General features: G+C 41.6%; 1 protein-coding gene across 2 annotated transcripts; it reads left to right on the forward strand.

Moving 5' to 3' along the window:
- The first annotated feature begins 731 nt into the window (after positions 1 to 731).
- On the forward strand, positions 732 to 11,556 carry LOC307020035 (chromodomain-helicase-DNA-binding protein 8-like). Of its 2 annotated transcripts, XM_079651123.1 has the most exons (8): positions 732 to 985; positions 7,003 to 7,081; positions 7,176 to 7,277; positions 7,459 to 7,557; positions 8,071 to 8,182; positions 8,377 to 8,544; positions 8,682 to 8,836; positions 10,226 to 11,556. In XM_079651123.1, the coding sequence occupies exons 6-8, from the start codon at positions 8,458 to 8,460 to the stop codon at positions 10,269 to 10,271; spliced, it is 288 nt and encodes a 95-aa protein (XP_079507249.1). In that variant the 5' UTR covers positions 732 to 985; positions 7,003 to 7,081; positions 7,176 to 7,277; positions 7,459 to 7,557; positions 8,071 to 8,182; positions 8,377 to 8,457; the 3' UTR covers positions 10,272 to 11,556. The 2 variants fall into 2 exon arrangements, with proteins under 2 accessions (XP_079507249.1, XP_079507248.1); XM_079651122.1 differs by lacking the exon at positions 10,226 to 11,556 and having other exon boundaries at positions 8,682 to 8,998.
- The last annotated feature ends 4,909 nt before the right edge of the window (positions 11,557 to 16,465 follow it).

Consider the following 16,465-nt stretch of genomic DNA (forward strand, 5'->3'; position numbering starts at 1 on the left):
TTCAATAACCCACTTTAGCTTAAATGACTGGAGAGAGGCGAGCTCTTCTGGAGGCCGTTGCATTTATTTAGCTGTTCTTCTGTTAAACAAAATACATCACAGACCACTGTTTTTCGGCTTCCTCGTTTCACTTCCAGAAACATACACACACATTCCCTCACTGTCGCTCTACCATCCACAAACATACATGCACAAGCCACACCCCTCTCTCTCTCTTAAAAGGGACAGCGATCTCATCTCACTCTGCATGACCCTAATATCATAACTTGTGTGCTCTGGAGAATCACAGAACGGGCGATCGTCCTTATTATTATGTCGTTTAAACCAATTATTTTTGCGCTGACAGGTCCACACACTGCTTCCCCGCAGCGAGGCTCCCCCGCCCTCCTGCTGATAGTTCACAAGCGTCAAGCTCCTCAACCCCCCCCCACCCCGTTGATAATTCTCGATCGTTGGCACGCTGATAACAATTTTTTTTTTAAATGGCACTTCATATCAAAAAGGTTGCCGACCCTTGCTGTAGTGTATATTTCTGTATTATTTTTTGAAAATCTAGTGTATTCATCATTTTCCTACACATTTATTCACTGGTGTCTCTAACCTGCAAGTTGCTCTTTAAGTGGTTTGCAAACTGCCAATAAACCAAACCGGTTCAAGAACCATTCTTGTGCTTTTTCTGGCTCTGAGTCCAGAGCCAGTTCCGGGCTACAGCCTGATTTAGCTCTGGTTCTTCCTGTTTCAGGGGAGCTAGATTAACCTGAGCCATAATAACAGTTTATGGCGAGTACGGAAAATGAAAGTTGTAACAAGCAGTAGCGCTGAGCAAAGTGAGAAGATCGTTCTTATAAGATATCCATGGTGAAGATCAGTTGAGAGCATTTGAGAGCCATTTCTGTGACTCCCCCCAATGCTGCTCTTCTGAGAGCAACCGCTCTGACAGCTCTCTCTAGTCTCTACTGAGAAACAGCTAAAAGTCCTTCTGGAGGTAAGCAACGCTACACAATTACACCAAGTCTGAGAGTAAAATATGTCTCGAAGGTTCGTTTTGCTTTCTTACAACGTTAAGTTAATGTTAACGTAACCTTAAGTTTGCTAGGAGGCTATTGTTACGAGCTAGCTGTCTTTTAGCTAACGTTAGCTAACGTTTTCTGCAGTTTGTGTTGCCCCTGAAAAATGTGATGTAGTTATTTAAGGGTATGTTAAATTAACATTATTTTACAAGTTGAGAGAGTTAAGTTGTGTTTAAAATCGTCAATGTAATGCACGTTAGAGGTTTTGTGTTGGACATGAAGTTAGCTAACGTTAGCTAACTCTACAAGGTTAGCATGTTAAGCTGTACTTTCTGTGGCAGGTAGCTTAATACAAAGAGGGGTTTTGTGCTTCATTGCAAACTTTTCTTACAAATGTGTGTTAATCTACCTGAGACTGTAGGGACAGTTTGTTTCTACTCAACTATACAGACCATTGTTGAGGAGATGCAAAACATACTGTACATGAGTTCGGTCCAACATATACCTTGATAGTCCAGCAGGAAGGGCCCTCAGATTTTTAGATACCCCTACCCGAGGTAGAACAAATTACAACAATGATTTTTCTTATCTTAATTGATTGTTGTCAAATGTTATTTTGGGGGAAAACATTTTTCTTGGGTTGTTCTTTAGAACTACCCCAATCCCTGAAAAAGAGCCAAATTACACCAGGCCGAATGTGGGAAAGGTGACAAGAAAGCCCATAACTTGAGAATGACAACTCTTTTCCTCTTCAGATTTGCTGAGGTATGAACCGGGGGGCTGTCCTACATCACTAAATAGTCTGACAATTATTTAACCATGAAAATACTGAATTATAGTCCTGTAAACTTAGCTTTAGTTTAGACTGAAATGGTACTTTTGGTGATAGGAACATAGGACTCAATCACTTTTCTCTCATTTATCAGAAAAACAGAAATCCCTAAAAAATATACCATTACTTAATTGTCTAGGGTGCTATTGAACACTAACCAGTAGTTGTATGAAAATATCGAACACTAACCAGTAGTTGTATGGAAATATCTGGTACAGTTCTATTGTAAATTAGATTTCTTTAGACATAGGCCTACCTCTTCTCTGATACAGTCACATTCCGAATGGGGGATAAGTGGCATAATAGCCTGTAAGTTAAGAATGCTCACTCTGATGGTCATCATATTTGGAGAGAGAAATACCAGGTGGCTGAACTACATCACCAAATAGTCAGAATAAGAGTAACCCAATAAAATAAAGTGTATTAGTTCTAATTTGCAAGCCTCTAAAACATAGGTGTAAATAGTACAGGTTTTATTGAAACTGGAACCTTAATTCAAAGTACAGTATAAAATTCATGAAATCATTCAGTGAGAGGTCAAGTATATAGATACTAGAATATAATGTTAAATGTCAGGTTCCTCAGAAACGTTAGGGGAAACATTTTGACATTCTGCACAGCAGATGCAGAGCTCCGTACAGGGAAGGCCAACAGAGAGGCACTGGCACTTTCCACTCTCTCCACACTTTGCATCTTTGCAATACAAGTGAGGAATGTCTCTCACTTCTGTAGGTGCTGGGGGTTTGTAAGTAGCACTGGTTGAATGGCCCCATCTCTGACAATCCACCCCTTGCCAACAGGACTCCATAACAAGGGTTTGGGTTCGGCCTGTGACACCGGATCGCTGTCTGAAATATTGCTCTTTACATGTTGTTGAAATGCATCCTCTGTTGGCGGCAGATTTTCTGAGGCTGCATCTGTTGTTGATGCAATTATGTTCATCCAAGTTTGTGCACATCCGTCCAATTTCCTTTTTTCCATATAGCAGAAGCGCCAATTCTCTTGCGACTGGCAAAGACTCTTCCAAGCTGGCAGAGAGTCCAAAATGGGCCAGATCTTTGAGCACGCTGAGATGGGTCTTGAGTTTGGTGAATGCTTTTGTCTTTCCTATTCTGTACAAACTACTTGTTGTGCCACAGCCAGTGAGTGCATGACAAGCTGGTAGACAGTTAGACATCATTGTAGTTGCCGCCCAGCTTCCGGACCATCTCCAACTAAACGGCCTCTTTGAGAAATTCCAGTCCGGGTTCCGTTCCGCCCACAGCACTGAAACAGCTCTGATCAGGGTCACAAACGACCTGCTGATGGCGGCTGAACCTGGTTCCCCATCTCTCCTCATCCTACTGGATCTGACTGCAGCATTCGACACTGTCGGCCATAACATCCTCCTTCTGAGCCTCAAAAACACCATCAGACTCTCTGACTCCGCCCTGAGCTGGCTCCAGTCCTACCTGTCCGGAAGAACAGAGTACGTCTCCTTGGGAGGTGCAAGGTCCCAGACACACCCTGTCACAAGTGGTGTCCCTCAAGGGTCGGTCCTCGGCCCACTCTGTTCACCCTGTACACTCTGCCGTGTCATCAGCCAGCATGGAATATCATTCAATTGCTACGCTGATGACACGCAGCTATATATAAAGACAGACCCTATCCCTATGCGTCCTCACTGTCACCATCATCATCACCGTTCCCATCAACATCCTTTAACACCTGCCTTGAGGAGATAAACGCTTGGGTGCAGCAAAACTTCCTGCAGCTAAATAGCTCCTAAACAGCACTTATTTTAGTTGGCACACCAAACCAGGTCCAGCCATCCCCCATGACCCATATCACCTTTTCTGGCCAAAACATACCCCTCTCCACAGCAGTTACCAACCTGGGTGTAAGATTTGACCGTCATCTGACCTTTGACATCCACATCAAACACCTGTGCAAAACCTCCTACTACCACCTCAGGAACATTGCAAAACTCCAGTCGGATGCTGAACAACTGGTCCATGCCTTCGTTACCTCAAGGCTTGACTATTGTAATGCTCTCCTCATCGGGACTCCTAGCGGGAGCCTTTAGAAGCTCCAATACGTACAGAACAGTGCTGCTAGGATCCTGATGAGGGTGAGAAAGTACAACCACATCACACCCGTCCTTCATTCCCTCCACTGGCTTCCTGTCTCATTCAGGATTGAATACAAGATCTCACTGCTCACCCATCAGTGCATCCACGGGAATGCTCCTTCATACCTGAAGGAACTTCTCACATCACAAACCTCCACACGCAACCTCCGCTCCACAACAAACCATCTGCTTCGCACAAACCATCTTGGTCCCCCCAGGACCAAACTCCGCACAATGGGGGTTCGGGCTTTCTGTGCAGCTGCTCCTCACCTGTGGGATTCCCTCCCAGACCACCTGAGGACTCCCCAGACCACCTGAGGACTCCCCAGACCACCTGAAGACTCGCCAGACCACCTGAGGACTCCACAGACCACTGAAGCCTTGAAGAAAGGCCTAAAAACAAATGTTTAGGCAAAAGTGCAGATCTGTAACGAGAACCCATCTCTGAAGAATAACACAAGTGTTATAAACTAAAGCAAAACAAATGTCCCAAACTACAGGAAGTACTTGAGGAGTAGTGGAAACAAGACTGCACTCTGCATGTTTGTGAGCAACTACATTGTCACTGCTGCCCCACAGAGACTACACTCAGGATTTGATGAAGGGGAGGAGGTGAAGAGCATCTGCACAGCAGGAGTAAGCAGTTTGACATCACTGTACAGTGATCAGGAGGAAACAGACACAAGGATGGTGCTCCATGCCATACATCTTGCAAAGTCATGTTCCCACATCATTGTGAGGTCTGATGACTCAGGTGTGGAAGTACAGCTCATATATTATGCAAGCAAATACATGTTTGGTTCATCTCTAGTGTACATGCATGCAGGGCATGGAATGAGATAGAGATATCTCCCCATCAACATCATATGTGAGAAAATTGGAAAAGACATGTCTGACTGTCTACCAGCGTCATTGCGTCATCGTTTGCGTCATGACGTAACCGTTTGCGTGCCTGCTTCATAAAGCCAAAGCGCGTGGAAACACCTCACAGCTGACAACAACAACAGTGGCCGATTGTGCTCCAGCTTCCTCTGTACCTCTTCAGAAGACCAGATTCCCAGTAGGTAGCTGGTCTCTTCAGTGGACCACTGCTGCTTGTTAAGTTTCTCCATCAAACTGGATAAAACGCCTGCTTTTTTTGTTGTTGTTCAGGAGTTGATCTGCCCCTGCTCCCGCCTCGACGTAAGCGTGACGTATGCGGTGCTTTTGCTCCATCCGGACAATTTTTTGGTGCTTGAAACGAACCGGATTCCGGAGCTAAGAGGCTGCTCCGCTGCGGTGTGAACAGGAAAACCCGGTGCTTTTCAAGCTCCAGCTACGAACCGGCCCTGAAACACCGTTGGTTTGAATGAGATAAAAGAGGTCGTTTAGTTGGAGATGGTCCTGAAGCTGGGCGGCAACTACATGTCTAACTGTGTACCAGCATGTCGTGCACTCACTGGCTGTGGCACAACAAGTAGTTTTTACAGAATAGGAAAGACAACAGCATTCACCAAACTCAAGACCCATCTCAGCGAGCTCAAAGATCTGGCCCATTTTGGACTCTCTGCCAGCTTGGAAGAGTCTTTGCCAGTCGCAAGAGAATTGGCGCTTCTGCTATATGGAAAAAAGGAAATTGGACGGATGTGCACAAACTTGGATGAACTGAGGTTCATAATTGCATCAACAACAGATGCAGCCTCAGAAAATCTGCCACCAACAGAGGATGCATTTCAACAACATGTAAAGAGCAATGTTTCAGACAGCGATATGGTGTCACAGGCCAAACCCAAACCCTTGTTATGGAGTCCTGTTGGCAAGGGGTGGATTGTCAGAGATGGGGTCATTCAACCAGTGCTATTTACAAAACCCCCAGCACCTACAGAAGTGAGAGACATTACTCACTTGTATTGCAAAGATGCAAAGTGTGGAGAGAGTGGAAAGTGCCAGTGCCTCTCTGTTGGCCTTCCCTGTACGGGGTTCTGCATCTGCTGTGCAGAATGTCAAAATGTGTCCCCTAACGTTTCTGAGGAACCTGACATTTAACATTATATTCAAGTATCTATATACTTGACCTCTCACTGAATTATTTGATGATGATTTTTATAATGTACTTTGAATTAAGGTTCCAGTTTCAATAAAACCTGTACTATTTACACCTATGTTTTAGAGGCTTGCAATTTAGAACTAATACACTTTATTGTATTGGGTTACTCTTATTCTGAATATTTGGTGATGTAGTTCAGCCACCTGGTATTTCCCTCTCCAAATATAATGACCATCAGAGTAAGCATTCTTAACTTATAGGCTTTTATGCCACTTATCCCCCATTCGGAATTTGACTCTCGCAGAGAAGAGGTAGGCCTATGTCTAAAGAAATCTCATTTACAATAGAACTGTACCAGATATTTCCATACAACTACTGGTTAGTGTTCAATAGCACCCTAGACAATTAAGTAATGGTATATTTTTTAGGGATTTCTGTTTTTCTGATAAATGAGAGAAAAGTGATTGAGTCCTATGTTCCTATCACCAAAAAGTATAATTTCCGTCTAAACTAAAGCTAAGTTTACAGGACTATAATTCAGTATTTTTTTTGTTAAATAATTGTCAGACTAATTAGTGATGTAGGACAGCCACCTGGTTCATACCTCAGCAAATCTAAAGAGGAAAAAAGTTGTCATTCTCAAGTTATGGGCTCTTTTGTCACTTTTCCCACATTCGGCCTGGTCTAATTTGGCTCTTTTTCAGGGATTTTTTCCCCCCAAATAAAATTTGACAACAATCAATTCCATTAATGGGAGACCCTAAAGATAAGAAAAATCATTGTTGTGATTTGTTCTACCTCGGGTAGGGGTATCTCGAAAACTAAAGCCTTTTTTGAGGACTTGCTGCTGGACTATGAGTAATGTTACTTTGCTGCTAAAAATGAAACATCATTATCAGATGAGGACATCACCAAAGTGTGCGAGTCTGTCAGGGGATTTGATCTGTTCTCTGCATGTCATAAACACTGCTCTGGTATTACTTATCTTGTAAAATGTAAGTCTCTCGCTCTTGTCATCGTTCAGGCTTTGCATTTGAACTCCTAAGACTGGTTGCGGACTTGAAGGGAACGACTTCCTGGCCTTCCTGACATCCAGGAAAAAGGTGAGATTTTAATACATTTGAATGCCAAAAGCAAATTATTGTTTTTAACTTTTTTAATATGATTGTTTTGGGGCATTTCTGTTTTATTGGACAGAGGCAGTAGATATCGACTGGAAACAGTGGAGAGGGAGGAGATGATATGCAGCAAAAGGCCCAGCCGGATGGTTGCTGCTCCGTGTGGAACGTGTTCTATCAGGTAAAGCACTTTGGTACCCAGTTATTTATGGTATTGAGTTTGAATTTAGCATTTGGAATGTAATTTCCAACAGTGCATTGTAAAGACTGAAAGATGTAAAGCTTGACATTTTTTTTCTTGACTTTTACTTAAGAGGATGTTTGTCCTCCTGTCTTCTCTTATTTACTTATCTTTCTTTCAGGTGTAACATCTACCAATGGTTGTACATGACAGAGACCTCCTCCGCGTCTTTGCTGTCTTACTAGTCAATCCTTCTGATCAGGTCCTTTCCTAAATAGTGGTAAGTTTTACAGTTCAGTGTCCGTTAATTTAGCAACTTATTGCTTTACCGCTGTTGAATAAATCCTATATTGCTAGTCATTTTATTAAAACTACGATTTGTAAACTTTTGGATTCCAATTCCAATAATCTTTTTGTTTTAATTGTAAAACACATCTTAACATCCATCAGCAATCAATACAACAAATCATCCAACACTCAATAGAAGAAATCAGGACCTATTTCTTTTTATACAACAGCATGTTTTGGGACTGCTCATTGATGTCATCAAGAGCCATTTAGTCTACTTTTTGTAGTCGGCCTCTTAGAATGTTTATGATTTCTTTGTCTCTGAACATTCCTATAATAATTAGTTTTTTATTGTTGATATTGTTTTGTTCTTTATTTTTGTTGTGAGAATCACTTTGCAATTATTGTGTAAGTGCTATATAAATAGTTATACTAATATTATTGTTGTTACTATCATTACTATTATTAAAAATGTTTTCTTTGTTTTCTTTATTTATCGCTGCAGAAAGGATCGTACCAGCCCACATCAAACACCTGATCAAGAACTTGTGAACCTCACTGCTGCAGACACCTGTGTGATATTCGACTCTGACTGGAACCCTCAAAATGACCTGCAGGTACGATATACAGTATATATATATCTGCTCTGTCTGTCCTAAAGATAGTTCAATAGGGCTACAACAACAACCACAGTCTTTCCGTTTATTCCTTCGGTTCTTTAAGTGTATATTTTCCCATTTAATGCTTAAAAACGTTGAACAGCAGCTGCACATGATGCTTTCTTGACCCCTCTTTTAATTTTTTATTTCAGGCTCAAGCTCGGTGTCATAGTTTTGGCCAGTCTAAGGCGGTGAAGGTGTACCGTCTGATCACTATAAACTATGAGGGGGAAATGCTGGATAAAGCTAGTCTGAAGCTCGGGCTGGACCGTGCTGTCCTGCAGAGCATGAGTGGGAACAAAGAAGGCAACAACAACGGGGTGAGAAAAAGAAAATCTGTCATATTTCTAGATGCCAATTCATTTTTGGGTCAGTCGCTGTTGCAGTACGCGTCGTTTATTTTCGAAAAGAGTTTTCTATATCCACTTGTGTAAATGTCTCTCTGCGTCGCCTTTAGCCGGTTCAGCAGTTCTCCAAGAAGGAGATCGAGGACCTGCTGAGGAAAGGAGCCTACGCAGCCATCATGGACGAGAACGACGAAGGCAACCGCTTCTGCGAGGAGGACATCGACCAGATCCGGCAGCGAAGAGCCACCATCATCACCATCACCAGGTATGTTCTTAGCAGCACTAGCCACTTGCTCTTTGTGAGATACCAAGTACTTGGTTATTTGAAATGTAATATTGATGACGTAATAATTAAAACTAGGGATGGGTACCGAGCCCCAGTATTAATGGGGCCCCGGGGCTGAATTATTAAAGACCGTGGTACCGTTAAGGTCCAACGTTATCGATCTTTTTATCGGTACTGGAGACATTTAAAAAATAGATGTCATATGTATTATATCTACATAAACATTATATCGCAGTCTTACTGTCGCCAACTCCGTTTCTAATATGCAATAGGACTAAAAAATGCGGCTATGATTTATTTTTTATCTTTCCAATCCAGACGAGAAATCTCTCTCCCCGGTCGGTGTGCGAGGGGGTGGGGCAATTTACACACACAACCTGCTACATGCATGCAACAGACACACACACGTGCGCACACGCGTGCGCACAGAAACACACACACACATGGTAGAGAACTAAGCGCCCCGAGAGTAGTTATATGTTACCGTCTTGAGCATGGATGTATAATAAGAACTGGATATAGCATTGGAGGCGGGGTCTCGTTCTTTCCGAGCTGCTCATTGGCGCATGAAGTCAAAATGGCCCAACTTTTGAGAGAGCGAAACGTCATATTACCCATCATGCCTGTTTGTCAGAGCAGAAGAACCTGTATGTGCGCTCACAGAGCATGCGCCCCTTAAGCCCCGCCCCCCGAGCACCCACTCTCGGCTCACTAGAAAGAATGGAGAGAAAATAAATCTAGATTCGGCTTTTAGTGCATTTGACAACTTTAAGGACCTAATGTTTCTAATAAGGGCTATAAAATAGTTCATACTGAGCCGTTTATTTAGTTAAAAAAAAATTATCCACCGATTTACAGACGTCTCTTTCCCAATGTTAGTCAAATGGGAAAAAGTATTTCTGGGCCGGTTGACGTCACGGACTGATAAGAAAGTTGTAGTACCACCGTTTGGACTCAACGAAAATTTTCCTCAGAGTCCGGCGCACTTCCTGGGGGCTTGGTCTTGAGGTGGAAAATGCTCGTTGCCAAAAGTGCAATAAGAGTTTAGCATGTAAGGGCGGTAACACGAGCTATTCGTCTAAACATTTAGCAAAAGTGCACCACATTCAGACGGAGAAATGCACCGGGTTCGAGTGTCTTTCTAGTAACTCTATAGCCCCCATCCACGAGTAACGTTTCCACGTCAGGTGTATACTGTATTATGGATGCTAGCAGTAACACACAGTTAACTCAATGATACAAACATGGGTTAATGATTAGAGGTAACGGAGTTATTTATTTTGTTAAAGTTTCAGCTATTCTGTTTGCAGTTCTATCATCACATAATTTAATAGGATTTGTTAAAACATTGTTGTTTCTTATTTTCAGTTTTTTCAAGCAGTGGCTGTACGAGAAAGACGTGGAGGACCAATAAATGCTGGCCAGATTGGCAAAGACCAGAAGATACACAACAGAGAAGATAATGGATATTAACAACAAAAAGAAAAAAAATGTTTATAATTTTTTTGTTGCTGTTTACATTTTGAATTATATTTGTTATTTTTTAAATCAAATGCATCTATTTTAGATGATATACAGGGCTCGACATTATAAATGGCCCGCTGGCCCGGAAGCACTATTTAGACACCCCGGGCCAGCATAACGTCCTTTCCACTTGCCCGCTCGGGCCACTAAAAATATTGCTTTAAAAAAAAAATTGTCCTGTGGTATTGGTATTTTGACTAGCAATTTAGTTAAATTGTTTCGTTTATTAACGCTACAACATAGCGTTCCGTGAGTCGGTTGTCGTTGTTGGGTGAAAAGCAAACAGCTGTTTGCTGCGGAACGCAGCGCGCCACCTAACCATTCGCCAAAATGTTTTTAATACCAGCGGTAACCGGCCAAGTGTCGGGAAAAAAACAATATTCAAATAAAAGAAAGTCACCGGAGGAGTTAAAGGAGAGTGACAGGGAGCATGAGAAGAAGAGGGAGAGAAAGTTTCAGCCAGCTTGATCGACGGAGTTGGCTTCTAGTGGTGCAGTGACGCGTCCTAAAACCCTTTTATAATCTATCGATTAGATTTATGATTCGAAAATTATAAAAGTAGGGTAGACATGTGGATATTATCCGGCTGAACAAAACGTGCATTTATCAAACAGGTTTGTTTTCCACAGACTTTATTTCCAGCTATTTTCCAAAACCCTGTGTAGAGATCCCATTGCTTTTTGTCGAGGGAACCAGCAGCTTACTTCCTGGTTTTAGGACGCGTCACTGGCTGCACCTCTCAATATGATGCCAATATAAACAAGGTCTTCTGTCGGCTCTGTACATCAATGCCGACCTATGCTGACAAGTAAGTGAAGAGTAGAAAATATAAAGGTATCGGCGAAATGTCCCAGCAGTTTAGGATAATGAAGGTTCTAATCAAATCAATTACATACAGTAGCCATTACATGTCTAACTCCTAATGACAGGAAGGCAGAAAGTGCATTATACAAATAATAATACTCATAATAATAGCAGAATTTTTTTAACAATGACCACAATATCATTATTTTAATAAACCAAATATGAACAATTGAGGAAAATGAGGAAGAACTGATGATTCAAATGTTGTACTACAAGTAGTAATGTAGTTGGTGCATAAATTAGGCTACTATTGCAACAAATGTGTTAATTTTCTTCATTATTAGTCGATTTTTTTTTTGGTAGACGAATGCTCCGGGCCAGTGGTTACAGTTGTGGGGCCAGTGATAACACAATTCCACCGGCCCGGATGGAATGTAAACGGTCTGCAGAGTCAAAACCCTCAAAGTACACCCTATAGCGAGTAAAACAAAATACCTCCCCAAAACGCCTCGTTGGTGAAACGTCATCATCCATTTGATTCTTCCGGGTACGAGATTACGTAAGCACGTACCTGGAACGAAATGGACGTTACGTTGCGTCAGCGGAGCCATTAAGTTAAGCCCCCGCTGATTGGTCCAAATTGACCAATCCACGGACTTCCTCACACACACACACACACAGTGCAGGCAGCTCTGCTGAGTTCTCCTCCCTGGCTGCAGGCTGATAACAGACAGTTGGGATCGCGAAATTCTCTCTGCAGACCCATTCTCACAGCGTTTATTAACCATTTTCTTACTCAATATCAAGCCACACTTATTGTTTTTACTTCGGCTGTGACTTTGTGTGTGCTCAGGATGAGTTTGGCTGTGTTTCGCTGTGTATCACTAAACAAGGAAACAACACCTTCACGGAGCTCAGCGCGATTCACAACGTCCCGACCAATCAGAGCACACTGCTCACAGGGAGGGTGGGGGCTGGAGCTATTGGAACTACAACGAGCCGTTAAAGGCAGAGAGTGAAATTCAGTGAATACACGCAGTTTACAGAGATGCTGTATGAGAAAAAATGTGAGTTTGGAAAATTGCACAATATATAGACCCTCCAGAAAAACACGGGCAAAAATCCTTGATTATGCGGGCTAAATTCCTTGATTATGCGATTAAACATGCAGGGTTTTTATGTGATTTTATGCGGTGAAATTACGGGAAGTTGCAAAATATGCGGAAAGTTGCGAAATATGCGGGGAAAAAGAATAACAATTTTTTTAAATATTGGGCTGTCTTATTTATTCTCTCTCACACACAACCTGCCACTAACGTTAAACCCCTTTACTATTCAATTAAACACATTCAATGTTTATTTATTGTAAAAGGAATTGGGCTATTTTAATCTCACACACACACACACACACACTTCTCCCACTCATTCTGTTTTCATTTACTCGTTCGTTATCTGACCAGCTTCAATCTTGTAGGCTACTCACTTCGTTTCTTGTAGCCCTCGAAAGGGTTTTGGAGGTTGATGCCTCGGTGAACGTGAGTTGTTTGGCTTTCTTGTCCGCAGCAGCAGAAAGCATTTTCGAATGTTTGAATGAATCGAAGTGGGTCGTCACCGTCGATTTTCTCTTATGCTCCAACACACAGTTGCACGGGGTGCAGAATAGTTTCCCCCCACTGTTTGCCCGGTCTTTAGTAGAAATGTTCGTCGGTAATTGAGATGGATTAGGTTTTTTCATCTTCGTGTTTTCTCTATCGTGTGGGCTCTACACGTTCACTCTATACAGTGTTGTTTACGTTCTGTGATGCGCGAGGTGATGACGTCAAGACGAATTAACTTTTTTTTTTCTCGACTTTGTGTGGAAAGATGCAGGGATTATGCGGCCTTTTGATAAATATGCGGCCTTTTAAAAATCTGCGCCATTTTGCTGATTATTCGGTAAATTCTGCGATCGCAGAATCAAGTTTTTCTGGAGGGTCTAAATATAAATCTATTCTAGTAGACCCAGAGGTCGAGTTAACCAAATATTTTCCGTCTATGACGGATGTTTTTTAACAATGACGGAAAAATCTGAAAGCAGTCGGTCATTTTGATGGATTGGAACAAACTCGAAACAGCGCCAAAGTGCCTGCCAAAAAGGAAATGATACAGTTTCCAAACCCAACTTTGCCATACAAATCATTGAAATGTCTGAGTTTTGGCTTTATGCTGTGCTCACTCCCGCGAGGTGCAGTGGGCATGCCCCCCCCCCCAGAGTGTAAAGGCCGACGGGTAATACTGAATTTTGACAGAAATGTTACGATCCTATCCGTCAAAATGACGGGCAGTGAAAAAGTCTAGCGCAACCTCTGGGTAGACCTCAACAATGGAATTATGATCAGTGGAAATGGCCATGACATGTCTCCTTTAATTATAATTTATTAAATAAAAATACTGTTATGAACACTATACAATGTCTTTATTTTGATAGTTACCAGAATATATTGTATATTTAATACTAACCAGTGTTTCCCACAGAATTCGATTCTATTTGTGGGGGCACCGCACCACACCCCCCGCCCCCCTCGGCAAGAAAAGCCAAAGGCCCCTTAACCTATTCGGGTTGTCCATGCATCCACCCCCCCCCCCTCAAATAAGATAATACATGCGAGGTCATGGCTACTGTAGACAACGATCTTGTTGCTCTGTGTTGCGTTGTTAATGAGTGAAACACACCGGAGTTGAAGATCTGTGTATTCTCCCAAAAATATCATTTACAATTCAGGCATTTAGCAGACGCCTTATTCCAAAGCGACTTACAATGACCAATTACAGGGGGGGAAATAATAATATATATATATATTTTTTTATGAGATCCATTTGTGGCGGATGATATTTAATTGTGGCGGCTCGCCACAAATAAATCAATGTATGGGAAACACTGCTAACATAAGCTGGTGATAGATAAATGCTGGTCTGCTGGTCTGCTGGTATGCCAGCAAAATCAGCATATGTAGTGTTTTGGTCACCAGCATGGACCAGCATGGACCACCAGAATGATCCACCACCATGGACCAGCATGATCCAGCATGGTCCATGCTGGTGGATCATGCTGGTGGAACATGCTGGTGACCAAAACACAATATATGCTGCTCCATGCTGGTCAACACCATGCTGGTCCATGCTGGTTTTTTCAGCAGGAACGCAACCACACACTTATAAAAAAATAACACACTTTATAAAGTCAGGCAACACTAACCAGGCTTCGTGTGATTCTGTTTATTTGTACCTTACTTTGACAATCCGTTCACTGTCATTGATCATTGTGGAGAGCAGGCAGAAGTCTCATTAACTGTTGTACTCACCTTTATGCTGATGACACTGTCATATATACATCCATATCAGATTTTTCACAAATTCAGATCTCTCTTCAATCGGATTTTAATATTTCACAGGACTGGCTATCACACAATAAACTACTGCTTAACAAAACAAAATCTTATACCATGGTCTTTGGTACCAGGCAGAAGCTCAAATCCAAACCTAATGTAGTAATAACATGTAAGGATGGCATTTCTCTGCATAAAGTTGATAGCTTTAAATATCTTGGTGTATGGTGTTACGAACTCAGACACTTAAGATGTAGGACCCTATTGCACGACCCGGGAGACAAAAGTAAAGTATTTGTTAGATACTTTATTTTCCAATACAGCAGTGAACAATAGGGATGTAACGATACCAAAAACTCACGGTACGATAATATCGCGATAAAAAGTCCACGGTACGATATTTATCGTGATATTGAAAAATAAAATAAAAACATTGGAATTTTTTTAAATTAAATAATACATCTGATTTGTACAGTATTTTAGTAGGATAGTAGTATTTTAAAGTGTCAACAATATAATAATCAGACCCTGCAATAGAATAAATCAAGTTTCACTTTAGTTTTTCACGTAACTCAACTCTAACTCACTAACTCACTCACTCAGCATCATCAAGGTTATCTTTTAGGAATATGAGCATGTCCACATTTCCAGGTAGAAGCTGGGATGTTTGGGCGTTTACAATATCCCCTGCTGTGGAAAAAACTCTCTTGCTTGGTACTGATGTTGCTGGGACAGAGATATGCTTTGGCCATGGGTGACAGCAGTGGTTCAAACTGTGCATTGTCTCTCAACCACTTCAAAAACAATACAGTTTTTGCCAAGAAGGTGAGGCCTATTGACAGGGCGAGATATAAATATACTGTTGGAACTTGTCAATGTCTCTAGGTATGTACATGTAGCCCTGTAAATACGATGTCCTTTTGTGTTATCTGTTGTTTTATGTTCATGTTGTAACCTACTTCTTGCCATGTTGGACAGGTCTCCCTTGAAAAAGAGATCCATGATCTCAATGGGACCACCTGGTTAAATAAAGTTTAAAAAAAAAATAATTATAAAAAGAAAAAAATAATTAATAAAAAAAAAAAATTAAATTAAAAAAATCGCGGTATATTTTGTCAGTCTCACGACGGTATTGAGACATCTATTTATCGCGATATTCGATATATCGTTACATCCCTAGTGAACAACAAAAAAAGGTAACTATCAATCTCTAGTCGAGATGACAAAAATAGCGAACAAAAACTGAAAGTGCTCACGTAGTGAGGAATTAAACTTTTCACAAGCACAAGAAACATCAACCTGACCATAGCATAAGACAATACGAACTGACAAAGAACACTGTGAGACAGGTGAATTTAAGCACAGGGTAATGAGAACCAGGTGAGACCAATCAGGGGCGGGACTGACGCTGATAAGCACAGGGTGAAAACAATCAGGAAGTCTGAAATGAGAGAAAGCAAACATAAACAACATGAACCTCTCTAGCATTTCTGTCAGCGCACAAGATATGGCTAGACTCTCAACTTTAATTTAAACTACATATAAAGCATGTAATACAAAAAGTAAATGACAGAATCAGTGTTTTACACCGCTCTCGCAATTGTTTTACGCTCAGTGTCCGAAAGAGAATTGCTTCTCAACTTATTCTTCCGATCATGGACTATTGTGATGTTGTCTACCAAAATGCACATAAATTGGATCTTGCTCCATTCAACATAGCCTACAATAGACTATGCAGATTTGTTCTTGGTTGTCCTTTTCGTACACATCACTGCACAATACCAACTTAAATAGCCTTCTTTAAATGCAAGAAGACACACGCATTGGCTTCAGCTGATATTTAAATGCATTTATCTTAACTATCTCCCTTATTTAAAGCAGTATTTCGTACCCTACTCGTCAAATCATCAAGTTA

This window comes from Notothenia rossii, assembly GCF_949606895.1.
Source record: "Notothenia rossii genome assembly, chromosome: 9".
Classification (NCBI taxonomy): domain Eukaryota; kingdom Metazoa; phylum Chordata; class Actinopteri; order Perciformes; family Nototheniidae; genus Notothenia; species Notothenia rossii.